This window comes from Paroedura picta, chromosome 10, assembly GCF_049243985.1.
Source record: "Paroedura picta isolate Pp20150507F chromosome 10, Ppicta_v3.0, whole genome shotgun sequence".
Taxonomy (NCBI): Eukaryota; Metazoa; Chordata; class Lepidosauria; order Squamata; family Gekkonidae; genus Paroedura; species Paroedura picta.
Window position 1 is genome coordinate 41,760,590 of NC_135378.1, and position 27,605 is coordinate 41,788,194.

General features: G+C 42.7%; 1 protein-coding gene across 2 annotated transcripts; it reads left to right on the forward strand.

The window, feature by feature from the left end:
* Positions 1-473: 473 nt before the first annotated feature.
* Positions 474-20,280, forward strand: HPGD (15-hydroxyprostaglandin dehydrogenase). 2 transcript variants are annotated; one of them, XM_077302448.1, is made up of 7 exons: positions 474-919; positions 1,646-1,769; positions 2,633-2,739; positions 7,904-8,000; positions 14,538-14,614; positions 15,461-15,624; positions 18,771-20,280. In XM_077302448.1, exons 1-7 carry the CDS (start codon positions 827-829, stop codon positions 18,907-18,909), a joined length of 801 nt encoding a protein of 266 aa, XP_077158563.1. In that variant the 5' UTR covers positions 474-826; the 3' UTR covers positions 18,910-20,280. The 2 variants fall into 2 exon arrangements, with proteins under 2 accessions (XP_077158563.1, XP_077158564.1); XM_077302449.1 differs by lacking the exon at positions 474-919 and adding an exon at positions 1,233-1,459.
* The last annotated feature ends 7,325 nt before the right edge of the window (positions 20,281-27,605 follow it).

Below are 27,605 nucleotides of genomic sequence, written 5' to 3' on the forward strand. Positions count from 1 at the left end.
GGTTTTCCTATATTTACAGGGCTTGTTTACTTAAGTAGGTGTGGAACCCTGTTTTTAAAATGAGGACTCTGTAGAGCAAGGCTCGCAAACGGCAAAATCACAACTAGTATTCACAAGCATTTGTTTGAGAGGTGTTGATGAGATGGACCCCATCCAGCATCCCTTCTCCCTCCCTTCCCATTTTAGGAATTTTGTTTCTTGGTAGGCTTTTGATTTCTTCGTGGAGGTGCTTGGTGCTCCCCCATTTTGGTCCTGTGCACACTACGAACTGGGCCAAGGAGACCGCGTGTCACTTCAGAGGAACTGCCATAGAACGAATCCCTTCTTTTTCCAAGGTGCCTGTTAACTTCTTTTCACCCCCCTCGGCGGAGGAGGACTGCCGAGGCTCCAGGGTGAAGAGTTCAGCCGGGCTTTTGTTTGCTTATCGAAGGGGGCGGTAAGCAGGAGAGCCCCGCCGTCGGCCTCGAGCGCCTTCAGGCGTCGACGCCAGTCCCTCGCTCTCCGCAGGCGGTGGATGGAACGGCGGGAGAGCGGTTGACAGTAACCGCCCGCGGGGCTCGGGCTTCTGCCAGCGCCTCCGCCACAGTCCCTCCCGAAGGGGAAGCGCGAGGGGCGGGGAGAGGCCCTGAGGGCGGGAGGCAACTTTCCGCGCAGGTGACACAGAGTTCGCCTCTGTCAAGCCCGGCCGCGGGGGTTGGGGCTCCGGCGCTGCCGCTGCCGTTCGTCCTTCCTTCCTTCCCAAGCCAGCCAGCCAGCCAGCCGGGAGCGAGGGAGGAGAACCCTTCGGTGCCCGAGGCGGGCGGCGAGGGCGAAGCGGAGCAGCGCCATGCACCTGAAGGACAAAGTGGCGCTGGTGACTGGAGCAGCCCAGGGCATAGGCAACGCCTGCGCCCAGGCGCTGCTGGAAAAGGGCTGCAAGGTAAGTGCCAGCGCGCCTCTTCGGAGGAGGAGGCGGAGGCGGCGGCGGCGGCGGCGGCGCCCGGAGGAGGGGGCGGGGGTGTCCCCGCCGCAGCAGCAGCAGCTCCTGCCGCGACCTGCCTTTCCCTCCGCTGCGGAAGGCGCGGGGACAACCTGGCAGGTAGCGAAAGATGGTGTCTTGCCAAGGGAGTTCCCAGAGTCGTGTGAGGCGGTGACAGAGGCGAGCCAGCAGGGCTCTCCCTCGCCCCACCCGACCCCCGCCTGGGAGCCCCTGCGCTTGCCTGGATGCCCCGAAGGCTACCAAGTGCGGCCACGGGACTCCTGCTCCCTTAGCGATCCCCCGGGGCATAGATGCAGGCGGTATGGCCAGACGGGGACAAGGCTTGCCTCTTCAGCACACTTTCCCATATTCGTATATTCCTGCACAACATATGAGGAGTGCATAGGCACAGATCTCTTTGTGGTGACAAGCTTCATGTCAATCTATGGGCCCATAAAAACATCACGAAGACACTGGCAAAATTAAGTTCTTTTAAGGAAGGTAGGCACGTACTCATTTAGGTATTTATACATATTTTGATTGCTCAAAAGAGAAATATAAAAGGTTTGTTGGCTTTTAGCGAGAAATCGAGTAAAGGGGAATTAAGAGAATATATCGTACTCTTATTCTGACACTACTCTCTTAACCACTTAGTATTGATTGTCACTGCTTATCTCTGTTGCATAGGTAGGCCTAGTGGATCTGAATGCAGAAGTAGGTAAGGAAAGCAAAAATAACTTGGACAAGCAATTTGGTACGCAGAGAACCATCTTCATTCCTTGCGATGTTTCAAATGAAGAACAGCTAAAAGGTAATAAGAAAATCCTTTGGTTGGCCATTTCTTTTTATTCTGCCATAGCATACAGCAGCCTGGAAGGAAAATATGCTACAGAAATAAAAACTGTGCAGTTTTCTGGATGTCTGCCTACATTTGAAATTCAAGCAGTCTCCAGTGTATACTACATCTACAAGTGTGAAACATTAGCAGTATGTGAATGTCCTAAACGGAATTATTTGGCACATGATAAAGAAAATAAATCCTGTAAAACATTTGGTGACACTTCTGTGAAAATCCCAGGAATATTCTGTTTTATGAACAGAATGTGTTAAAATTCTAATACAGGATTTAATGTCCCAAAACTAAGATGTTACATCTTGAAACGGGTATCTTTAAAAATGAAATAAGGGAAAAGTTTTCAGTATCTGTGATGTTCACATATGTGGGAAAGGGAAGAATGCATCACTTGGGATTTTTTTTAAATCTTTGATTTAGAGCAGGAGGTTTGGAGGTGGATGCATAGGGTTTGTGCACACGGCTGCATCATATCCAGGGAAATCCTGAAGTGATGTAGGAGAGTTGTAGTACTCATCAGAAACTCTCTCACAGGTTTCCAGGGATTACTAGAGCTGCCCTATGGCATTTCTAGATTTTCCACAACAGTGACAAAGCAGTGCCCATGATTTGGAGAAAAAGTTGGAGAAAATGGATACTGTGGAGGGTGGATTCTTCTGAAGTCCTTCTCCTCCCCAAACCCCATCCTCCATCCTCAAATCTCCAGAAATTTCCCAATCTATATTGGCAACTCTATGTAAAATTCATAATTAAGGTTGTTTGAATGAAGTTATATGACTGTATATAAATAAATGCTCTTTCCCCTACCTTTCTCCTTATAGATGCTTTTAAGAAGATATTTGAGCATTTTGGAAGGTTGGATATTGTGGTTAACAATGCTGGAGTAAATAATGAAAAAAACTGGGAAGTCACAGTCCAGATTAATCTGGTAAGTTTAAATGATGCATTATATATCCACATAAGACACTTTTTAAAACTACATTTTCAAAGGGAGTAGCTTCCAGATTGAAGGAATGTCGAGTTTAGGATTTTAGAAAAAGGCAAAATTTCAGAGGACGCAATGTTATTCTGCAGTAGAACAACTGAACCTTATTTCTGAACTTGAGTTCATTCTTTAATTCAGAGTAATGGATACCGCCACCCCCAGGATTGAATAGGGGTTTAGGAATCTTATTTCACTACTGATGCTAATATAATGCCCCCAGGTATTTCCCCTCTGTTCTATTCAAGCAGATTACAATATACATTGTACTTTTGTATACTGCATTCCTTCTTTACAACATCCTTTCCACATTCTGATTGGGATATAAAGACTCAGAGATTTCTATTCAAACTGAGATCTGATGAAGGGAGTTTTCACTCACAAAAGCTTATACTCTGAAAATATTGTTGGTCTCCAAGGTGCTAATAGAATCTAAACTGTTTTAGCAGTTTATTTTTAATCTGCAGAAGATTAAATCTGCTTTAGGATGCTTAGGGCTAATCCTGCATTGAGCAGGGGGTTGGACTAGATGGCCTGTATGGCCCCTTCCAACTCTATGATTCTATGAATCTATAATTCTAAGAAAAATGCAGCCTGGTCACCTGTGCTTATTACTTAGACCAAAATCCTGAATTGAATAGTCCTCATCCCCAACAAGTATGCAGCAGCAAGCATCACTTACAAATACCAACTTCTCCTTTAATTGAAAAACTTAAAAGCAGTTATTTAAAATCTTTTTATCATGCTTGCAGTCCTCTAAAGCAGAAGCCAAAAAATTCAGGTGGATGAACACAGAGTCTTTTGAATGTTCAGACATTTGCCTTAGATCAGGAATAGAAACTCTAAAGCAACAATTTATAATACTCTGACAAATAATCTCAGTCTTCATTAAACAAACATTACCTTTATTGAAAGCATAGTGGGTTGAGCATGTTGGGAAATGACAACTAAATATCTTCCCAGTTATACTTCTGGGCAAATATTTCTGATAAATGTGCACTCAAGGAAGGCAGAGGAAGGCAATGGCAAAATAACTTCTGGGGCATTTCCGCACCTTTTAAATATAGTGTAACATTTACCGTAAGTAATCATTATATTCCAGCCCCTCCACATGACATCGCCTACATCCAGTGTCCAAGCAGCAACCAGCCGGCTATATCCGCCATTTTAAAGCACTAGTTAGTGAATCCCAAAAAGTGGATTCACCAATATTTGTAGCGCTACCTACCAGAGAGCTACCGGCAGGCCACCAGCAATGCCTCCAATGTCCCGCCCTAGCACCTGCCTCTCTTTCGCTTCTCCTGGGGATGGGAGGTTTTTTTGTAAAAGTGAACTGCCTGGAGCAACAAACAGGTGTTCATTCATGCAGGCAAAGGCAAAAAAAAAATGTTTCCCCAAAGTTCTAGCACAAAGCATACCTCTCCAAGCTCCCCCCCCCCTACCAAATCAGGAACGAGATTTATTTTTAAAAGAAGTAAGACTCATGATTCCATAAGAGGTAGCAATAAAGAAGCATTATGCATCTATAATTAGATGCATAGGTGTTTTAATGGAGAAGTAATGATTTTTTAAAAAATTAGTGGGCTTTGCAGGCCCTTTAAAGCAAGGGGAAAGGAGACTGGCTGCCTGGCTTGACTGACAGGCAGAAGAGAGTCATGTATAAATCTCTTTGCTCTCTTCCGACGTTTCCAGCAGCACTTGGGGAGGGGGAGGTGTGAAATGGTGGCAGAGAAGAGTGAGACAGCAAAAAAGGTGAGGAGGGGCCAGGAGGCACAATTTTAGTTAGAGTTACACCACTCAGCTGGTGTTATGCTGTTTTTAAAGATGTGCAGAAATGCTGCTGTTTCTCACTTGCCTTGAAAGACTCTTGCTGGTGTTTCCATGGCCATTTCCGCATATGCAAAATGTAGCTGGACTGTCTCCACATGTTGGTGGCATATTCAGCCTCCTCCACATTACATCGGCAAGATCCTGAGGCTGTCCAGTAGGCAGCTCGCGATTTCACCATTTTTAATTCATGAAGCAATAAATCCAGGAAAGTGTATTTACCATCCTAAAATGTGCAAACTACCAGTGAGCAACAAGTGAGCAACCAGAGAAAAGACCATATGGAGGGGGAAACATGCAATGGTCTTTTGAGCGTTGTCCTGCCCTCACTCCTGCCCAGCAAGGGAAGCAGATTCCTACCCATGCAGTAGTTCAGCTGCCATAAAGGTTCTCTGTAGTGGTCCTAAGCAACCTCCACCGTCCAAGCAGCCACTGGTGCCTCACTGCCCAAGTGCCTCCTTCCCTCCTTCCCTCCCTCCTCTCATGTGTCACGCCCCCATCCCTTCTGCTCCTCTTCTCTCTCCCCACCCCACTGATCTGACCCTCAGCCCTTCCCTTTCCCATTCACCTTGTACTTCTGCCTTCCCTCTCCCTCCCTGAACAGTTCTTAAAGAGGGCACTGCCACCATCCCACCCAAGCTGCTGCACTGCCCAAGCTTGGGCGGCGCAGCAGCAGCTCAGGCAGCTCTACTTAAGAAGTGCTCAAGGAGGGAGATGGAAGGTGAGTGGGGAAGGGAAACACTGTCACATAGATCCAACAGTGAACAATATTAGTACTTATGACAGATCTGGGACTGTACCCTGGCTGGTCTCCAGGAATGAGTACATGCTTGTTTACTTTTGGTACAGCCCTCAACATACAAAACAATACTCAAAAGGAAAAGAATATAGGCAAATGACAGGGTCATGATATACTATAGAGTACGGAGTACAGTACATAACACTATAAATCAAAACAAACATAGAAGGTCACTCCTTCAGGACATTTCATAATTTAGGATTTGTTTTTATAGCCTTTAGAAAGGAGGATGAAGGGCAAGAAAGAGAGATACTAGAATTACTGATATTATAAAATATTAATATATTGAATAAAGTAAAATATACTGCTCAAGAGAAAACAGAAGTTTAGTTTATGAACATGTCTTGTAATAATCATACCAGTGTTCCTGCATTATTGATATTGAAAGATCCTATAAGGTGGAAAAATACCCTGGAACATTTTCAGTGCCCTTTATGTTCCATAATTTTATCTCCATTGCATACTGATCCTATGCATACCTCTTGGGGGAGTTAAAAATTCCACTGAGTTCAGTACAACTAATACATTAGTAATTTTATGGATTCTAGTTCATTCATGGTTGTCTTGATCTACATAATTAACTTTGATCTGCATAATCATAATTAACTTTGCTTTGCCAGGTAGGCGGCCAGGCGAGCGAGCCTTCCGGGCAGGCCTCGAAGCTCCAAGGCCTGCACGGAAGCCAGGGGGTGGCTAGCTCCCCCTCAAAGAGGCAGCAGGTGTGCTTGCCGGGCCGCAGGGAAGGATTGGAGCCAGGGGGGCAAGCTTCCTCGCCGCCCAGCAAGCGCACCTGCTGCCTCGAAGAGGTGGCGGGTGCGTTTGCTGGGCTGTGGGGAAGACCTGAAGCTGGGGGTGGGGCAGCAGGAGCTGAGGGGAGGGGCAAACTGGACATTGCATCTTCCTTCCTTCCTCTCTCTCTCCTCTCTCTCTCCCTCTCTCTTGCTCTCTCTCTCTCTTTCTTCCTTCCTTCTATCCTTCCATCCATCCATCCCTTTATCTCCTTTCTCTCTCCCATCCATCTCTTTCTCTTCTGATTTTCTTTCTTCCTTTCTTTCTTCCATCCCTTTATCTCCTCTATCCCCTTCTCCCTCCCTCCCTCCCTCCCTCCCTCCCTCCCTTCCTTCCTTCCTTCCTTCCTTCCTTCCTTCCTTCCACTATTCTGGACATTGCGCCTCTTTCCCTCCCTCCCTTCCTTAAGCTACTAGTACTTCATAATTATTGAATTACACTGTTATGAATTAGTGTATTGCGCTTGATGGTCACAAATGAAATACTATTTTCATTAGGATTTTGTGGGAATATTTGCTGACCATTTTCATGTTATAAATAAATCATTTCACCATCGCCAGCTTGAGATTTCTTTCTTGTGTGACCATTTTCTTCGTTGGCAACTAAGGAGGAGGAGGGGACCTTTGAAATGGTGGCAACCATACTGTTCCCCATGATGCATGCAGCCTTTTTTACAATGTTATGGTGTTATAAAGTTACTGCACATGTGCAAAAAAAAGAGAGGTTCTATCACTGATAAAGTACATGACAACATTGTTGCATAATCCATTTTCAAAGGAAGCGTAGACAAATCTAAATAAATAAATAATAAATCTGGAGGGCTGAATCCATTTTTTTAAATTCCTTGAAGCAAGTCAGAAAAAGTACCCAAATCTCAGTTCAAACTTTATTACAGTAGTTCAGATCAAGTTGTATGAAGTTAATACATAAAAGACCAAAAGAATATGGTCATTTGATATAATGCAATTTAAAACAGATCATAAAATAGAACTTAATATTATGCTGCTTTAGAGCATCAGATATTTATGGTGGCGGCACAAAACTTAGCCAGCTGAGTTGTCACCTGGCAACGACTGTAATAAAGTTTGAACTGAAGCATCCAAATCTGTCTGCCTTGCAGTCCATAACAAGAGGAGACCAGGCTCGTATGGGAAGGGAGGCAGAAGTCCCTGTCCATACCAGCCCCTGCTAATCCTTCTAGGCTAGGCCAAGCGGATAGCAGCAATGGTCCTAGCATCAGCCCAGGCCAGCATAGTATGTGGAGGAACAGAGGAGAGGGAAAGCTTGTCATTTCTGTCATAACTTGTCTTGCTCTTTTCACTCTTCCCACTGATTGCATGAATTAATAGCATACAGTCACACTACCCTGAACATACCAGATCTCATCTGACCTTGGAATTCTACAATACAGTACCTAGAATAAGCAGGGGGTCTGAATATTAATATGGGGTTTAATTGCACTAACTTTATTAATGATAATTACAGTTAATGATCGTTTAGTAGATTTTTGAACTCACCTACTCACTGAGAAGTATGTTTAAAGGTAACTTAGAAGTAACATTTGGACAAGATGAGGGAATAAAACACAAGGCTATGGATCTAGTTCAAAATGTCTACTAATAAGGAATTTAAGTAGATAAATCCCAGAACGACTTGTTACTAAGTGTAGTGCCTGTTTTGTATTTCCTATATTAGATTTCAGTAATTAGAGGAACATACATTGGTATAGATTACATGAAAACAGAAAACGGAGGCAATGGAGGGGTTATTGTTAATATAGCATCATTGGCAGGTAAGAAAAGTATAATTTAATTTGTCTATTCCTGGCATATTTTAAAAAGCAAATCAGCATTCCATAGCTGTTTTCTAAGTATAATAGATTATAATTTTAATTTTGATTTACTTATTACATTTTTATACCGCCCTCCCTTACAGCTCAGGGCAGTTTTTATTCAATTCATTCCAGAAGATTTGGGAATGAGACTGGGGACAGACTGTGGCTTGGTGGTAGAGCAACTACTTGACATGGAGAAGATCTTAGGTTCAATTGTTGGCATCTCCAGATAAAAGAATATGATACTAGGTGATATGAAAGACCTCTATCTGAGGCCCTGGAAAGCTGCTGCCAGTCTGACTGTAGGGATGGACACAAACCAGTTGACAAACTAAAGTTTATCCTGAATTTTGGCCGGCTCAAAGCAATGTTAGCAAACTGAATACCACTATGAACTTCCACAAATTTTGGTGCAGTTCATGGTGGTTCGTTAAGATTGGAAAGCTATTCGTGAAAGGAGCAGAAAATTCTTATGAAAAGCAACTGAGCAGTAGGGACCTGTTTGTTCAGAAACCCCTACTTTCTTTTTCCTGCAGTTCAGAGTTTAAACTCTAAATGGCTCATAAATATGAACCAAGTGGGTTCACCAAACTAACCTCCCAGTTCATAAAGGTTCCTGGTTCAGTTTGTGATTCAGCCATGAACCAAAAATGAAAATGCAGTTTATTCCTGTCCCTAGCAGACAATACTGTCCTTGATGTACTAAGGGTCTGACTTAGTGTGAGACAGCTTCATGTGCGGTCAGCATTGTATAAGCTAGGTGTGTTTTCACATGATTCACTGACTTCAATCATAAGTCACTATATCCTCTTTTTTGTAATTTGAGCTCCACGCAGTCTAGTAAAACCTAAGAAATACACACAAAGGGATATCACAGTCTTCTTATGGAAAGACTCTCAAACAACCAAAATCAACCTTATTTTACTTTTACTTTTCCATTTCCTCACCCCATCTTTCCATGTCACAGACTGCTCTTTTCCGACCTACTCCCATCTTCCCGTTTCTTCCCGCACGTGCTTGCCCACCAATCTCAGAATATTTCACCAATCTCAGAATATTTCACATGGACATATGGAACAAAGCAGCAGCAGTTGAACTTAAAGATGTTGAAAAGCATGGGGGACAACATGGAAACATGCAGGCCAAGGGACACGGCAATAGTCCTCCAGTACCATACTCTGGAACCAACCTTAGAGGTAGCACCAAAACTATTGTATAACAGTGCTTCCCAGTGTGCCAGCATGGTGTGGTGGTTAAGAGCAATGGCTTCTAATCTGGAAAGCCAGGTTTGATTCCCCACTCCTCCACATGCAACCAGCAGGGTGACCTTGGGCTCATCACAGCCCTGATAGTGCTATTCTGACTGAGCAGTCTTGTCAGAGCTCTCTCAGCCTCAGCTACCTTACATGGTGTATGTTGTGGGGAGAGGAAGGAAAGGCCACTATAAGCCACTTTGATACTCTGTCAGACAGTGAAAAGCAGAGTATAAAAACAAGTTTTCTTTCCCTATCCCAAAATGTAGTCCAGATGGTTATTGTGATCTATATGGTATCACCAAAAGCCACTGAGAAGTCCAGGAGAATTAATAGGATCATATTTCTCCTATCGGTCTCCTGGCAGTCATCCACCAGGGTGACCAGGGCCACATCAGTCCCATATCCAGGCCTGTAATGATATTGGAATGGATTCAAACAATCTGCTTCATTCAGGAATCCCTGAAGTTGCCCAGTCCTACTTGTAGAATCACCAAGAATGGTACATTTGAGGCTGGGTGGCAGTTATCCAGCTCTCCTGTACTGCACTGGACAGAACAGTCTGTTCATAGCAATACATCATATTCCATTGTATTATACAGGACAAAAACAGGGCTTATGAACTTTTTTCTAATTTTAATGTGACAACAAGCAGTAGTTTCTTATAAAGATATGCCATTACTGACACATGAAGTTCAGTATGGTCATGTGGTAGCATTTACCACTTGCTATTTATTAAATCTTTGATCAGATTGGAAATTACTTTTTAGAAGTCTTCGGTTTTTTATTACAAGTTGGGATGCCATTCCACCAGTAGAAAAACAGATATATTCTGTTATAATGATGCTGACAGTAAGAGGTTAAGGTCTTGGAATCTGCCTTAGCTTTGAATTTCCTTTCTATTATAATGGATGTTAGTCATCGCTTGAGTCTGTCTGTTACACATTATTATCTCCAATACAAATAAACATGGGAAGTTATATCAACAAAAACCCAATGCTCAAAACACCAACCGCACAAGTCTTAGAGGACTGAACAAGGCATGCCTCAGCCAGACACTTGTAAGAAAGAACAATAAACTGAAAACTAACAACTGTTTTTACATTATTAACTCCCACAAGCTTAAGAAGGGATCCAGCTGGCACATCAGTTTGTAAATACCTTCAAAGCTGTAGTTTTATTTTAAATTATTGACTTTTAATTGCTTATTAATACTAACATAATCTTATATTCTATAAATAAACCATATATATTCTATAAATAAAGCATCAAAGCATAATAAAAATGAAAAGAATGATATACAGCCTGCCTACCTGATTGGCCTTTTGGAGCATCACTCATGCTGTAGGACCAATCAGGTAGGCTGTGCATTGTCCCTGACTGCCTCTGCCTCCTCCTTGGCCCACAAGGGCGTGGCTTGCTCCAGAGGACCAAGCAGGTGGGGGATGCCCCCCCGACCACCTCCCCCTCCTCCTTCCATCTGGAAGAACAGCTGGCCACCCTGCTGGCCTATCTCTGGAAGGTAAGGTGGTTGGAAAGTGGGGGCTGGGAGGAAGGGAGAGCCTGGAACACAGCCCAGGCTCATAGGTCACGTGTACCCTCAATTGCTGCTTGCCCACTGGGAGTGGGGCCTGGAAGGACTGGAAAGGCCACTCACTTCCCATATGGGCTCAGCCTGGCCTCTGGGGCCTCTCTGTGGCCTGCCCCAGTCCAGAACTATGAAGAAGGCCCAAGAAATGGCCATCCACCAGGAAATGGTCATCCACCTGTGGAGGGCTCATTGTGGCCTGCCAGGGCCTGGGGCAGCCATGGAAGGACCTAGAAAGGCCCCCTCATCAGTCATATGGGCCTGCAGCCAGCCTGGAGAGCCTCCAGCATGACATCTCCAGGTCCTGGGGTGTTGCCCAAAACCCTGGAAAGCCCCCACCCCAGCCTGGTTACCCTCTAGCAAAGGCCCCTAACATTGCGCACTGCCCTGCTCGGCTCTCTCCACGTCCCACCCCAGGGAGGCTGAAAGGCTACCCAAGGGTCCCATATGGTCCTGGGCAGCCTTGGAGCACTCTTCCACATGCCCTAACAAATGTTTGGGAGTGGGGGACAGTGTCCCTTCCTTTCTCCTTACTCCCCCTCCCTTTTTTCTCTCTTTCTCTTCCTTTCTCCCTTCTTTCCCTCCCTCCCTCCCAGCCTCCCTCTCTCTCTTCCTATTCTTTTCTTTTCTCTTCTGTCTGTCTTTGTTATTCCTGTCATTTTATGTCTTTCTTTTTTCTCTCTCCCTGCCAGCCAGCCAGCCAGCCAGCCAGCCAGCCAGCCAGCCAGCCAGCCAGCCTGCCTTCCTTCCTTCCTTCCTTCCTTCCTTCCTTCCTTCCTTCCTTCCTTCCTTCCTTCCTTCCTTCCTCTATCTGAAGGTCCTAGCACCTGTTGTATTCCTGGATACAATGGGCTTTGTCCCTAGTAAAATATATATTGTTTACATTACACAGCATTTTCAGTAACTTCAAAGCAAAAGATACATGTATAATTTCTACCTCCAGTGTCCTTTCTTCTCCTTAGACTCTTCCATGAGCAGCAGAATATTATTTTCTAATTCATGCTCAATAAAGATGTTTTATTTCTAATTTTCTCAATTTGCTTCTTTCCTGCCTACTCCTGCAGTCTTTTTCAATATTTTGTTCTTACAAATTCCTTATAAAATGTGTCTGTCTAGCCGCTTTACATTATTCAGGTTTAATTCTGAGCCCTTTCATATTTCCCCCCCTAGCATATCAAATGCCATATAACATGAGCTCTGTAACCAAGTTGGGCACTTTGCCCTTGCTCATTTTGGACAGGTTACTGAAATTGGTTTCCACAATGCAAATACTGTTTTGTATTTACCCGTTAAAATGTCTCAGTAGCTGGAGCAACCTAGGTTGAGATTCCTGCTTTTTTATAAAGCTCACTGGTTAAATCACACAGATTCAGCATAACCTACCTCACAGAGTTGTTTCGAAGATAAAATATAGATGGGAAAAGCTATATATATAATTCTGAACTCCTTGGAGTAAGTGTAGGATAAAATATATAAATAATAATATTGTTGTGGTTGGATATAGACTTTTGAATGAAACACAGGGCACAGTTACTTTTTTAAAGAAATAGTTCTGCAAATGTGGCCTGAACAGTTTCATAAAAAATTATTACAGACACACACCCCAGTGGAGTTCCACCTCTCTGCCACTGATCAGCTGGCCCACAGGAGAGCTTGTTGTTGTTGTTGTTGTTGTTATGTGCGAAGTCGTGTCCGACCCATCGCGACCCCATGGACAATGATCCTCCAGGCCTTCCTGTCCTCTACCATTCCCCGGAGTCCATTAGCTTACCCTCCCAAAAAGAGGGAAGCAGCAGCCTTTCAGTGATAGGCCTATGACCTATCATGCATGGGGCAGACTGCCCGAGTTGGCAGCAATAGGGCTTCGGGCAAATCCCTTATTATGCCTGACATCGCTACCATCCTGGGCGCTGCCCAGCCTTGGCCTGACTCAGGCCCTTGGAAGGCCTGTGGTAAGGGAAAGTGGATTCTTCCATATTCCTGGAGCTGCCAGGGGCACTGACAAGGGCTAAGTCAGGCCAGCCTCGTGCATGCCTCTCGCCCCTGTCAGCTCTACAGAGGCATGGAAATGAATAGGGCATCCCCCAACCCCCACCGTGGTAAGAGGGTGGCATACTGCTCCCCTGCCAGCAAGCGGTGAGGGCCCTGTGCCCCCTGCTCTCCCTACACACTACTGCCCCCTCCAGGCAGCGTACCAGGCTTTCCAGCCCTGGTGTTTTGCATGTGTGCAAGTGCTATGCCAGGACAGCCCGCATATGCCAGGGGATTCCTTCCCCATGGGAAGCCCCAGGGCATGCTGCCCCGAAACAATGCCCAACAGCAGCCTAGCGTGGCTGCTGCCATGCATGAGTTTATGTGACTTCAGCACCACATAGGCATATTGGGGATATCAGGATTGTGCTCTGGTTTGGTGGCAAAAACTCAGTGGTAAAAGATAATTCTATCTTAGAGATTTTGCTCCCAAACCAGCGCATCTGGGTCATGTTGAACTCACATGGGCACATTGCTGAAATGTAGGATAAACTCTGGGTAAATCCATTCATCCCTCACAGGCTTCCTGGAGAGACCAAACAACTCTACTTTGCAATTGCAATGAATTAGCAGCAAAAAAGTATTCAACCATGAGTGAATGTTTACTAATTTCCTGCGTATTCACTCTGCCCTTATATCTGCACTTATTTCATTGTCTGCATTAATTTCATTATATTTCATTATATCTGCACTTATTTCATTGTCTGAGGAAGTGTGCCTGCACATGAAAGTTCACACCTAGAATAAAACTTTGTTGGTCTTTTAAGGTACCATTTAAGAACCTCTTGTGGCACAGAGTGGTAAGGCAGCCATCTGAAAGCTTTGCCTTTGAGGCTGGGAGTTCAATCCCAGCAGCCGGCTCAAGGTTGACTCAGCCTTCCATCCTTCCGAGGTCTGTAAAATGAGTACCCAGCTTGCTGGGGGGTAAATGGTAATGACTGGGGAAGGCACTGGCAAACCACCCCATATTGAGTCTGCCAAGAAAATGCTAGAGGGCATCACCCCAAGGGTCAGACATGACTCGGTGCTTGCACAGGGGATACCTTTACCTTTAAGGTACCATTGGACTCATATTTTGTTCTCCTACTTCAAACCAACACAGCTGCTCACCTGAATAAACCATGAGTAAACTGGTTATGTGTATTAGCATTTTAATTATAAATGCATACCATTTTATATGCATTTAAAATGTTTTGTGTTTATCATGTTGACTGACATTCAACAGCAACGACAACAAAGAATATTAATTCATTTATTTATTGGTTTTCTCCCCAATGGGAACCCAAAGTACTAATATTGCGGCCCTTTCTCCATTGTATTCTCCAATGATCTTTTGATGTAGGTTTGGTTGAAAGAAAATTACAGATCCAATGTCACCCAGGAAGCTTCCATGGCAAAACAGGGATTTGATTCTGGGCTTCTCAGACCCTAGTCTAACATTCTTTTAGAAATTATGTAAATAATTGAAATATAAATGTTTATTGTTTCAATCAAACTACAAGGTAAAATACATGAACAAAAATGTTAATGTACATAGTCTGACACTTTTGCATGCATTATTTTATAGGAATGTATGTTGGTCTTTAATTAATGTCCATGTCTACTTTGTTTCACTCATTCAAGGACTTATGCCTGCTCCATTCCAACCAGTATATTGTGCATCAAAGCACGGGGTGATTGGATTCACACGGTCATTAGCTGTGAGTATGAACAGCTAAAGAGTTATTAATGATTTCTTAATAACAAAATCACCTTCCCAGTTTAATAAAGTTCTTTAGGAAGAGGGGAAATAAAATGGATTAAGATATTGAAGGCAATATTGAAAGATATTGAAAGTGTGTTTCATTCAGTGTAAAGGGAATAGACTCATTTTACCAGGTTGTCTGCCCCTCCTATGCAAAGCCCCCTCTCAAGGGAGTGGTGGGAGCAAAACAGAGGAACAGAATCCAGTGATGCCATAAACACATTCCTGGTACATGGAAGTGCCATCATGGAGTGCTAGAACATTCTAGGAATCCTCCATATTTCAATGGTTTTTCCCATAGTTAGGGCAAATTCCTATAGCACTGTGTGATACCATTTTCCCCACTCAGAGGACCATAAATGGTTCTGTCCACACATTCCCATCTGGCAACAGTAGACTAGAACCACTCAAGATGGGTAAAGTGAAGGATATAAGTTATTATTTATTCAATTTATAGGCCACCTTTTTACCCATGGGAACCCAAAGCAACTTATACTGTTCTTCTCTACCTGTTTTAATCCTATATATATCCCCATTTTTGCTTGTCTGTGTTCAGTGTTTTCTAGTTCTAGTAAAGTGTTGGTTGATTGGAGCTGATATGTCCCTTCACTGAACCCATGGTTATAATAAACTCCATGAGGTATGTTAGGCTGTATGGCTGGCCTAAAGTTATGGGCCAAACAAGCATGGCAGATCTTCTCAGATCCTAGTCTGACATTCTGACCATATTGGCTCTGAATTGTGTAAGATTTGTATATACAGAATAGGAACACTTAACATGTTTTTTCTTGTTTTTTAACAGATTATCTCTAAAACAGGAAAGTATGGTATACGGATAAATGCAATCTGTCCTGCTTTTGTTAACACACCAATTCTTAAAACAATTGAAAAGGAAGAGAATATGGGCCAATATTTAGCATACAAAGAAGAGCTCAAAAATATGATCGAAAGCTATGGTTTATTGCCGTGAGTAAAGCACATCCAAAACTAATTGTTATCTTTATCCTACAAAAAATTCAGTGATACCACAACCTGTTACACATAGTTAAGATGTATTAGGGAGATTGCAGAAGGTAGAAACTAGAAAGGATACCAACAGCAAGGCATAATAATTATTACAAATAGTGTGGGTGATATAAGCCTTCCTGCTTGAGATGCCCAGATATATTGGAATAGACAACCAGAAATCCTGTCTGTATGGTATAGTTCAGTGTGTTTACATTTCCACACAACCTGTTATTCCAACTGTGCTCCATCTTGGACTTTTAAACTGCTTAATTTCCCAGGCTGGAACTTGTCATTATACTTAGACTTTCTAAAGGACAAGGGAAATAAATTCAAGTCTTCTTTTTCCTCCAAAGCCATAACTTAGATACTGGAATCAAAATGGTGCTCAAAATGGTTAATATTTTGACATATGGACTTCACGGAGGATTGTTGCTGAGTACTCCTTGGTCATGCATGCAGTCCTCTATGCCAGGGGTAGTTAACCTGTGGTCCTCCAGATGTCCATGGACTACAATTCCCATGAGCCCCTGTCAGCAAACACTGGCAGGGGCTCATGGGAATTGTAGTCCATGGACATCTGGAGGACCACAGGTTGACTACCCCTGCTCTATGCTATTCCTGGTCCCATATCCCAACTTCAAGAGTGTTCAAGAAAAAAATAACCCACCAGATATCCACTGGAAACCTAAGTGGCTATAATGCCTTGTGCTGTTAGAATGCCTATACCTTCGTTTACAGCAGGGATCACTATTGACAGGGTCCCTCTGCTGGTATCTGGATTCAGTGGAATTTTGTGTGCATGTGCACACATACACACCCTTTATGCTCAACATCTCTATTGCAGAACTTCCTGATTCCTGTAAAAGTCAAAATATGCTTCCCTCCTAATTAGGGATGCCTGAGCCCCTGCTCCCAGGCCTCACCTCTCTTCCACTGATCAGCTGACTGGTGCGAGTGACTTACTGCAAAAAAAAGAAAAAAGAAAAAGGAATCTTACCTTACATTATAGAGACATCCCTGATGGGACTTCAGTGTGACCTGAAAGTGATGTAGGCATGATAGGGATGCTGCAGCAACACTCTGGTTTGGAAGCAAAACCTCAGTGGTAAAGACTAATTCTAACATATAGGTTTTCACCCAAAAACCAGAGTGTTGCCCCAACATACCTATGTGACTTCCAAGTCATGTTGGAAGTCACATGAGGGATGTTGCTGAAATATCAGGTTGATTTCTTGTTCTTGGTAAACCTCTCCTTCCACCATTGCCTTCCTGAAGGGCCTTGACAACCTAATAGCTCCTCTGATTATGGCCTTGTTGTTCATTGCAGGTGGGAACAAAGGTGGAGGAATATCAGCTTCCCATCCAACATGTTCTTTTAAGCCTCAGCAAGGGATTAGTAAGCCTTTAATTGTGCTTCTTCCCAGCATCAGCTGAAGTTCCCATAGGAAGCATGTAATGGTTACTCGTAGGAGAACCCTGTGGTCAGTTTAAAAATCCATCCACTCCACACCATTTTCAACAGTGGATAGAAGGGTCACAAGCAGAGTGTGAAGGCAACAGCTAACCTATAGTTATTACCTAGGAATATGTTTATGGAAGCCATTATTTGATAGAGTTATCTTTTATAAATCCTCTTTTAAATTAGCATCTATCAACGTATAGTGAAAGCAAATTTCACTGGTGTCCCTGAGTTCTAGCATTACTGAAGGAAGATTTTTTTCTCTTTATATACTTTTATCAGCCTTATCCATTGTTGTTCCTCTACATATTTGTGAAACAACCTAGGGGGTGGGATGTGTCTGGTTGTCCATGTTAGAATAGGGCCAATCAGGGTGCAGCTAGCTTTGCCCTGATTGGCCCTGCCCCTGCAGCTCCCGCCCTCTGTCCCTGGACTCTAGCCTCTTTGCTCTCATGTCTCAGATGCCTCAGTGTCTGGAGCCAGCAGAAGGTGAGGGGAGAGGGCCCTGGGCAAAGAGTCATGGTGGAGGGCTTGCTAATGAGGGCCTCTTGGTCTGCTAGGCTGGGCCTGCTGACTGCCTGCTAAGGAGCTATGTCCTGGCCCTGCTAACAAGCTGCCCAGCCCCCACCCACCCCACCTGATCTGGCTGCGAGCTGCGGCCCAAACCCACCTTAAGCTGCCTGGACAGGGGCCAGGGGAGGGAACCCTTTCAAGACCCATTCTTAGGAACGGGCTTTGAAGCTAGTCCCTTATATAATTCATGAAATATCTAAAATGTTTTTTCCCCTTAATTAAATACTCCCGAGCATTTAGGCCTTTCCCATTTGATCATTTTAATTTTCCTTTCCAAATCTTTTCAGCTCTTTGATATTTCTTTTCTTTGCTCATGCATGCAGTCCTCTATGCTAACCCTGGTCCCATATCACAACTTCAAGAGTGTTAAAGAAAAAATAACTTAGTGAGTTTTGATATAGAACTGAAATTTTAAAATATTGGCCTTCTATGCTTGACAGCACAGTTATGTTCACTGTGCTGCCTGCATTTCCCAGCTGTTTCCACTTCTCATTTCATATCTAGCAAGACTATGTCTGTAGCAGATGGAGGCATTCTGACAGATCCTCTGTTACTGTTTGTATCACTTGGAGTGGGTTAAACAGCTATTTGCCTGTATCCCCCCACCCCCCAAAAAAGAAAGAAAGACATTGGCATATATAAGAAGCAAAATCCTCATTAAATTTTGCAGTGGTGGGGAGGGAGTTGTATAGTAAGCACCTGATAACCATAATATTCAGTGGTGGATCCCTTGGAACTGGAGGCTGTGCAGCAAACCAGATTCAAAATTTCTGAGCTACCAGTTGTCTCTGTATAATACAGGCCTTCATCATACAGTGGAACAGGTAACTCATGCTGAATGATGATCTCAGTAGGTGTCAAAGCAAGTGTGGCCATTCTATTGCCATGTTGGCATGCATATGTGTGAATTGGTACTTGGATTCATTGAAACGTTGGGTCTCCTGAATATATAGTCAAAAACAGGTCTGCAGTTTTATTATACCTCTGTTCCTCACTGCCACCCTTCAGGAATAAAGAAGTATCACGTCAAGTAAACTGTATCTAATTCTTATCATTTGAATTTCATTTATAGCCCACCATTAATTGCTGAGGGACTGATAAAAATACTTGAAGATGATTCATTAAATGGAGAAGTTATGAAGATAACAACAAAGCAAGGGATTCATTTCCATGAATTCAGTCCACAGCCATTACAGTCAAACAAACAATAAATTATAATAGATTACCTCAGTTTCCTTTAAAGAAAAATATATTGTTATCTGCTGCCAGAATGTATGTTGGAATAAAAGGTTAAGCAAAAAAAAAAATCTTGGTTACAGTTAGATTACCTGTTTTAAAAATTGCTGTCCATATCCCTTATGTGAAAGATGGAAATCTTGCCAAAATGAGGTTTTGTATCAGAATTGTAATTGTTACTTATTTTATACAAAATGGCATTTCACCTATTTTAAAACTTTTCATGATACTACCTAATTTCATTTGTGGCAAAATATTTTAGATCTATGTTATAAAAGTCATATAATTTAAATCAGTGGTCCCCAACCTGCGGGCCGCGACCCGGTGCCGGGCCGCAAAGGCCATGGCGCCAGGCCGTGGCTCCCTCTCCCCGCCCCTGCCCTCGCCCCCGGCTCCGCCCCGCAGTAAAAAACTTCCCAAGCCGCAAGCTTGCGGCCCAGGAAGCTTCTTATTGTGGGAGGGCGGGGAGAGGGAATCAGGGCCGTGCCGCGCCCGTGCTGGCCGCGCCTGCGGGTGCGGCCCGATGTGCGGGTGCGGCCTGATGCGCGGGCATGGCCCGCGGGGCGCGGCTCAATCTGCGGGCACGGCCCGGTGTGTGGGCGCAGCCCGCGGGCATGGCCCGCGCGGGTGTGGTCCGCGCGGGCGCGGCCCGATGTCTTGCCGGTCCCCAGCCACAGAAAGGTTGGGGACCACTGATTTAGATGCCACATGTACTTGTAAAGTTTGTTGTGAGAACAGAAGCAGAATACATTTTGGTCAATTACAGGTAATCCCAAAAATTATCAGTGTACTATCCGAGTCTGATTTACCCTCAATAGTTTTCAAAATGTGGGTCAGGATCCCAAAGTGAGTCACAGCTCTCTTACAGGGGGTTGTGAGGCCACGAGAGATGAACTCAAACAGGACTAGGCTTGCCAGGCCCCTCCTGCCTACACGAGTGAGCTGGGGGGAAGGGTAACCAGCTCCAGGTTGAGAAACTCCTGGTGATTTGGGAATGGAGCCTGGGGAAGACAGTACCTCAGTATGGTGCAATGCCTATGAAGTCTGCCCTCCAAAGCAGCCATTTCTCCCAAGGAAACTGGAGATGATCTGTAGATTTAGATTCAGATACCTTTATTGGCATAAGAGATGTAATTTCAGGAGATCCCCAGATCCCACCTGAAAGCTGGCATCTCTAAACAGGTTGGCAGAAGAGGCTCTGAAATGGCAAATTTTGGTATTTCTTTGCATAGTGTATGAAATGACCAAGAAATACAGCCTGCTGTTCAGTAATGTTGGATCAATAATGTTATATAAACACAAAAACACAAAACATGAAACAATAAAATGTATATATTCAATATCAACTAATGTGAGATTCCTGCATTTATGGAGGGGCAGGGGGGAATATGCTATTACTGATCAAGTGGTTCCTGAAAAATACAGTAAGTTTAGTCATATGTCCCTGGTCAAAATAATTGAAAGCCACTGGTCTCATTCATAGAACCACAAAATTTAAGTGTTCAAAGGTGTCCAAAGACCATCCAGTCCAACCATCTGCACTGTTCAGGTACAGTATCCCTGCCAAATAACTATCCAACCTCTGCTTCAATATCTTGGAGGAAGGAGAACCCAGAATAGAAACCGATTCCTGTTCTTATTATTAAGAAGTTCTTGCTAATATTCCACATCTCCTCACCCATAATTTGAGCCCATTATTTCAAGTCCTATCATCCACTACCAATTAAGATACCTCCCTACCCTCCTCTAAATGAAATCCCTTCAAATACTTAAAAACAGTAATTAGTATGTACAGTAATAATGAGCTTGGATGCTGTCTATTTATCTTATTATATACTACAATAATCGTATTAGCTTTACAAGAACACTAAATTTAAAAATATTGTCTTTGGCTCTGGGACAGACATTGTATTAAGCACAAAGGCACCAATCTAATGCTCAGTGAAGCGAATAATTTCTGTAGGCATTATACTAAGCCTCCCCCAAAGTTACTTCTGGTGCCAATTACTTAAATAAATTATGCTTTTGAATTTGGCTCAGAATATATGACTGAAATAGTATTGTGCTATCAGTTCAAAACCTGCTGTTCTTTTTGTATAGTACATTAATTCTCCATTGTGTAGAGGGATAGTACTAACAATCCCTAGTCCTGTAATAAGACCTAATGGAATATATGGCACAAGTAATCTATAACAAGGAATTATTTTCCAGTCTAAATTAAGTGGGGTGGTACAACACCATATAACAAAATGAAATATTGTTATAAATTAATCATGTAACACTTACTGTATGCTGCCCTAACTGGAATAATTAAATAAATCTGAAACTTAAGATATAGATAAATTTGAGGGTCATTGGTCTATGCATGCCATTTCAGAAATAGATTTTTCCCAATTGCTAAGATAGGGTAGGAACAGAATTTAATAAGACCTGGAAAAATTATGCCTTGAACTGGTTGGACTGACGTTATGTGGTTAGGATTAATGGAATCCTAGACCCAGAATGTAATTAAAACTTGCAAGTAATATGGCATGTTTACACTATGAATAATCAATCTGGGTGAACAAATGGAGGGAAGATATTATTATGAAAAATAATTTTCTGTGTACTTCAGAAGGAGGATAGGAATTAATAGTAAGATGATTACTTTCCTCTGCATTTGGATCTGAAAAGTATGTATTTTTAAAAGAAAAGCAAAAAAAATACTTTATATATATTTCATTGATTTTTTTTAGTATTCTTACATACCGTAATACAGACACACAGAGAAGGATAGCGAAACCATAGATCATGGCATCCCCATCATGGCACCTATTAACACCATGGTGCCTACCACTACTTCTCCTGGCACCCACCAAGCTTCTCAGAAAGTGAATGCCATTCTAAGTCAAGGCTTGTGACTGGCTGCCCTCATTCTAATGAAAAGCTTTCTACCACTGCAATAGAAGAAGCAGCTGGAGAAGTAGTTGTGGATCCCATGGTGCAAATGGTCATCCTGTTGGGGAAGCCTAGCTTAACATTATAACAATATGACTGTTACTGATTTTATGTTATCGTGAGGCTGTGGCTCAGTAGAAGAGCCTCTGGTTCAGTTATGGGCTTTTAAAAAAAAAGTCCCAGATGGGTAAAATGACAATATGAATGCTCTGCTGTCACTGCAAATACCTTCACAGAAACAATGAAAGGGACACAGAGAAGTATTGCTACAAAGATACACCCCAAAAGCAATTCACTATCCCTGTTGTTACCATAGCCACACCCAGTTTTTCACTTGTCTATCATCACAATGAAGTATCTGCACTGGAATTTTGTGCTCACATTTCTCCATCAGCCTCCATTTCACCTGCATTCTCACTTACCCAACCCCTGATTTTTCAGGCTTTTAAACTCAGTAATTGTCATTTGCCATAATGTAATGATGCTATATACTGATTCCCCAAATTTCCAGAACTTCCTGTTCTGGAGATATGAGGTGAATTTCCCCAATTGCCTTTCCCCTTGTATCTCTGCAATCAAAAAGACTACAGATTTAATTAAAAAAAAATAACAAAACTGGTAATTCAGAGGAACTGGTAGATCACAGGAACACATAGTCATGACCTGTTTCACACGGGGATGATGCAGTCACAGGTTGAAAGATTTATTCATCGGAGGAGTAATTCACTACCTATAGTGCCTTTGTTTGCCTTAGGGTCCCTTCCTTTGATTTAGGAGCTGCCTTCTGCTAGAAGAAGAGCTGGGAGTTTTGTACCCTGCTTTTTACTATTCAAAGGAGTCCCTCAAAGGGGGTTACAATCACCTACACTTCCTCTCCCCACAACACCCTGTGAGGTGATGAAAGGCTAAGAGAGCTCTAAGAGAACTGTGACTGGCTGCATGTGGAGGAGTGGGAAATCAATACTGATTCTCCAAATTAAAAGGTGCCTTTCTTTAACTACTACATCAAGCTGGCTCTCTCCCTGTTGCAGATCCATGAGATGTAACCCATATTTCTCATCCTACTGTGGGCCTTTTGAAACTTAGTGTTGCTCTAGTAGATCTAGCCCTCCCCACTAAAGAATAAATGGGAAAATATCTGGTGTTTTGCTGCAGGCTATAGTAATATGATACATTCACTTTGGATAAATGCCACCTGAAGCTGAGCAGCCATCACCAAGCTGTGTGTTCATCTTTGAAACCAGTTTTCTTTAAAAACAACAACAACACATATTTGAACTGTGAGTGAATTTGCATCTCTGCTAATATGTTTTCAGAATTGTATAGTTCTTGGCAGAAAGTAGGACTGGGCATGTCCCAGTCTGATTTTGTGATTCAGCAGGCTCGGCATTGTGCTTCTAATCCAAGCTACTGAATAGGATGGTAGCTGCACAGCTGTCTGCTTAGTTCTCTCTATATTTTCAGGAGTACTAACGAATAAAAGGGAAAGGGAAAAGTGGCCAGGGAAGTGGAAAGGGAAGAGCTAAAACTGGATCAACTCTGTTGTTATTACTAGTAAAATTATTCTTTAGGCCCAAAAGCAGAGAAGGTGTTGTGGAGAACCTGAAAGGAATGCAGTCCCCAGCCAAAAGCTCCTAAACCTACATTAAACAGGCAAGGGGGGGGGGGGAATGAAGACATAGTAAGGAAAGTACTGGTGGTGGCAAAATAAGTGCCAAAATATGAAGCCATGATGATTTTGGGAAAGTTTTGAGAGATCCAAAGATGAAGAGGGAAGAGACTTGATGGCAAAAAGAGACTGAGATTGTTAAGATATAAGGAACAATGCTACTTTGGAACCAGCTGGGTGACCTTGCCACAGCACTGATAAAACTCTTCTGACCAGCAGTAATATCAGGGATCTCTCAGCCTCACCCACCTCAAAGGGAGTCTGTTATGGGAGAGGAAAGGGAAGGCAACTGTAAGCCACTTTGAGACTCATTCTGGGAGAGAAAAGTGGCATATAAGAACCAACTCTTCTTCTACTACTACTGTTTCCCAGTAGCACCTTCCCAGTAGAAGAAGAGTCGTTTTTATACCCTGCTTTTCATTGCCCAAAGGAGTCTTAGAGTGGCTTATAATAGCCTTCCCTTCCTCTACCCACAACAGACACCATGTGAGGCAGGTGAGGCTGCTCTGTGAGAACAGTTTCTAACAGTACTGCAACTAGCCCAAGGTCAACCAACATGTGGATAAGCAAGGAATCAAATTGAGATCACCACATCAGAAGCCACTGCTCTTAGCCACTACACTAAACTACAAATTGGCATTGCCTTAAAGAGATGGAGGTACAGCACAGGCAGAAGAAGCTGTTGCAGAAGGATGGTGTCTTTATTTATTTATTTATTTATTTATTTATTTATTTATTTATTTATTTATTTATTTATTTATTTATTTATTTATTTATTTAGATTTATATACCGCCCTCCCCGAAGGCTCACTTGCTCATTGATGGTTATGGGATTCTTCTCCTTTAAATTTGGACCTTCTGTCCAATGGCTTCTCAGCATAATCCAAGGAGGGAGACACTCAAGTATTTCTTGCACAGAGAGGTGATTGTGTGGTTAATAAGGTTTGCAATTTGAGAACGAAGGAATGCTTTTGTCCTGTTTGTGTGTAGAAGAAGCTGCCCCAAGCAGCTCGTTCCTCCAGGGGAAGTGATCTTTGTACTCTGGAGAGAAGCTGTCACTCCACGGGATCCCCAAGACCGACCTGGAGGCTGGCATCCCTGATCCTCCCTAGGGCACAGTGGCACAAAGGCCTCCCCACCCAAGCAGCTCTTTTCTCCAACTGATCTCTGTAGTCTGAAGAGGAATTTTCATTCTGGGGGTTCTCCAGATCCCACCTGGAGGCTGGTATCCCTAAACAGTTACAGGGATGTCAGCCTCCAGCTGGGATCTGGAGATCTCACTTCTAGGGTTTCTTGAAGCCTGAAGAATATTTCAGGGGTTTCTCAATGTTAAAAAGGTTGACAGAGGCAGTAACTGAAAAATCCTCTGTACGTTCAATTATAATCTCTATGCTTTCTTTGTTGTCTTGAGAAGTAATTGACTTGCAAGCTTTTGGATATTTTGTTAACTATCAGCTATAGAATTTTAAATTTTGGAGTATAACCTATTATGCAATAGACTTTGACTACTAAGTAATGCTTTCCAATCTCACATTAATAACAGTTTTTATACCCTGCTTTGCACTCCCTGAAGAAGTAGTAATACCCTGTGAGATAGGTGGAGCTGAGAGAGCTCAAAGAACTGTGACTAGGCTAAGGTCACCTACCTGGCTGCATGTGGAGGGGTGGAGAATCAAACATGGCTCTATAAGTAACTGGATCTATAGTGGGAAAGCCGCGGTTTTATGAAACGGGACAATGGATTTTCTTTATACCTATGTACCCAATAGCATTGTTTCTAATAGAGAATCTCTGTGTTTGGCTTCTTTCCCTTGACTGATAGGTAATTTCTGTCTTTTCAAATGTTTCTTCATTTCAAACCTGTAGAATTATCCAGCCTTAAATTTCGAGAAAGAAATGCAGGATCCATTTTAGTTCTTGGTGTCCTGAATAGAACTATGTTTGATTCTGTCATCACAAGTGATGAATGTTTGACACAAGGACTAATGAGCATCCCTAAGGGATACTCATAATGAAACTCCTTATCTCCTTTTATCTTGGTTTCCTTTGTTTGCCAGCACACTTCTTGGGAAGTACTTGGGAAAATAGTAACTTTAATTTTGTTTTTTGCAAAATGTTTCCATGGGAGGAAAAGATGATTACTTGGAAGGTAACACAGAATTTATCAAGATCAAAATTCAGCAGAGTCAGGAAAAGGCATATTAAAAGTGAATAACTTAACAGAGGAATTGGCACCCATTAGAAGCTGAACACAGAGGAAAATGAATGTGTCAAAAAAGCGCTAGTCTCCATTACTGCCTCAGATGAAGCACAAAGAAATTTGAAGCACCAACATGCTCAATTAAAGAAAGAAGATGATCTTAGAAATGTTTTGGTGGAACATTTAGTGAAGCAAGATAGGGAAGAAGGAACAAGGTCAAATGGAAGGATAGGGTGAATGCTATCCTTGAGCTAGCAGTAGTTGTTATACCTATACCTGTTTCTTCTGTGCATGTTTTTACTATATCTTGTCAAAGAGAAGTTTATTTCACATATTCATATGAAGCAAAGTTTAAGCAAGATTTAGTAATTTTGAACCACTGCTGTTCCGTCTTCATCTACACTATCATTACATATTGCTTCAAGCAGCAATTTCTATTCTAATTATTAATTTGTGTAAATTGTTTCTCTACTATTTGGGCAACCATGCAAGAGACCTTCATGGATACTTTGGCCAGGGTACCTATATGATTCTGAACCTGTTTTTTCTCTAGTATTCAGATACTTACCTTCACGTCTTTTAGTAACTGGCTCTGTCTAGTTATAACTACAGCTAGCAAATTACCTTTTCATATCACCTTCTCAAACCTTAATGCATCAAATAGGCCTCACCTTCCTTTCCTCAGTTGCCACTTATTACTATTGCTGTTGTTGTTGTTATTTAATTTATTACCCAAATTACTCCCAAACTGGCTCATGGTGGGTTACAAACGTTCAGTTAAAAACCCATTAAGACTTCTAAGCTCTTTACATTCTATAGCCAACTTCCGACGGTTATAGGATAGGAACCTACATTTCCGTCCCCCCACTCTGTGCCTTCAGACTCTCTTCCTCCACCTTTCATTCATATAGCATCTCCTCTGGCATTTCTAATTTCCATCTGTTAAATGACCCCCCCCCCCAAGTAGATCTATTGGAAAGGCATGTTTGATAGAAGCACATTTTAAAGGGGCCAAGCCAGGTAGCCAGCAGCTGCAGAGAAGAGAGAGTGTGTGCTTAAACTGACTTGCTCTTGGAAGTTTAATGAATGAAAAAGGGAGGAGAGTTTGGAAGACTCGTCAGCACTGAGAGCAACACTGTCTGCTTTTTCTTTGGGGAGAGGAGAACACGTACTCTGGGATTCCAAGGAGAAAAAAAAAACATACAGAGTCACAGGATCCAAATGAAAGCTCATTAAAGCTATACCAATTTCAATTCAGTGATAATCTAAAGTAATCTGCGTTTGCAGAAAATGAAGCTCACTGAATGATCTTGGACTAGTCACCAACTCTTGGTTTAACTGACATTGTAGAGAGTAAAAGCTGTGGTGTGGAGAATCCATGCTTGCCATGCTGAGCGTTTGACAAGAGGAGTAGTGGTATAATGAACAATACATTGTCATTGTCATAATAGGGATATGAGGGATAAGCAGTCTTTCTTCATCTCCTTTGGCTCTAACGTAAAATTCCATGTCACAGACTGCTACATTACAAGTAGCTCTACAGATATCAATTATCATAATATTTATTAGCCGCTTCTCTTTATTTGAACAGGTGAATCATCTCTTGGCTTCTGAAAGACTCCTGAGTCAACCTAAGCCACACCTATACTGACACATGCTTTACTACTGTAATTTGAAGTACAACCACAGATTATCCTGTTCTAGATTACTAATTTCTAATTACTATGACTAATATATTTAACCCCAGTTTGTGTTGATTTGCATGCAAACTTTGGAGGGGGGAATCTAACCAAGCTGGTTAAAATATCACCTGAGCTTAAATTCCTAATAACAGATCTCCAATTTACAGGGAAAGCAGTCAGGTC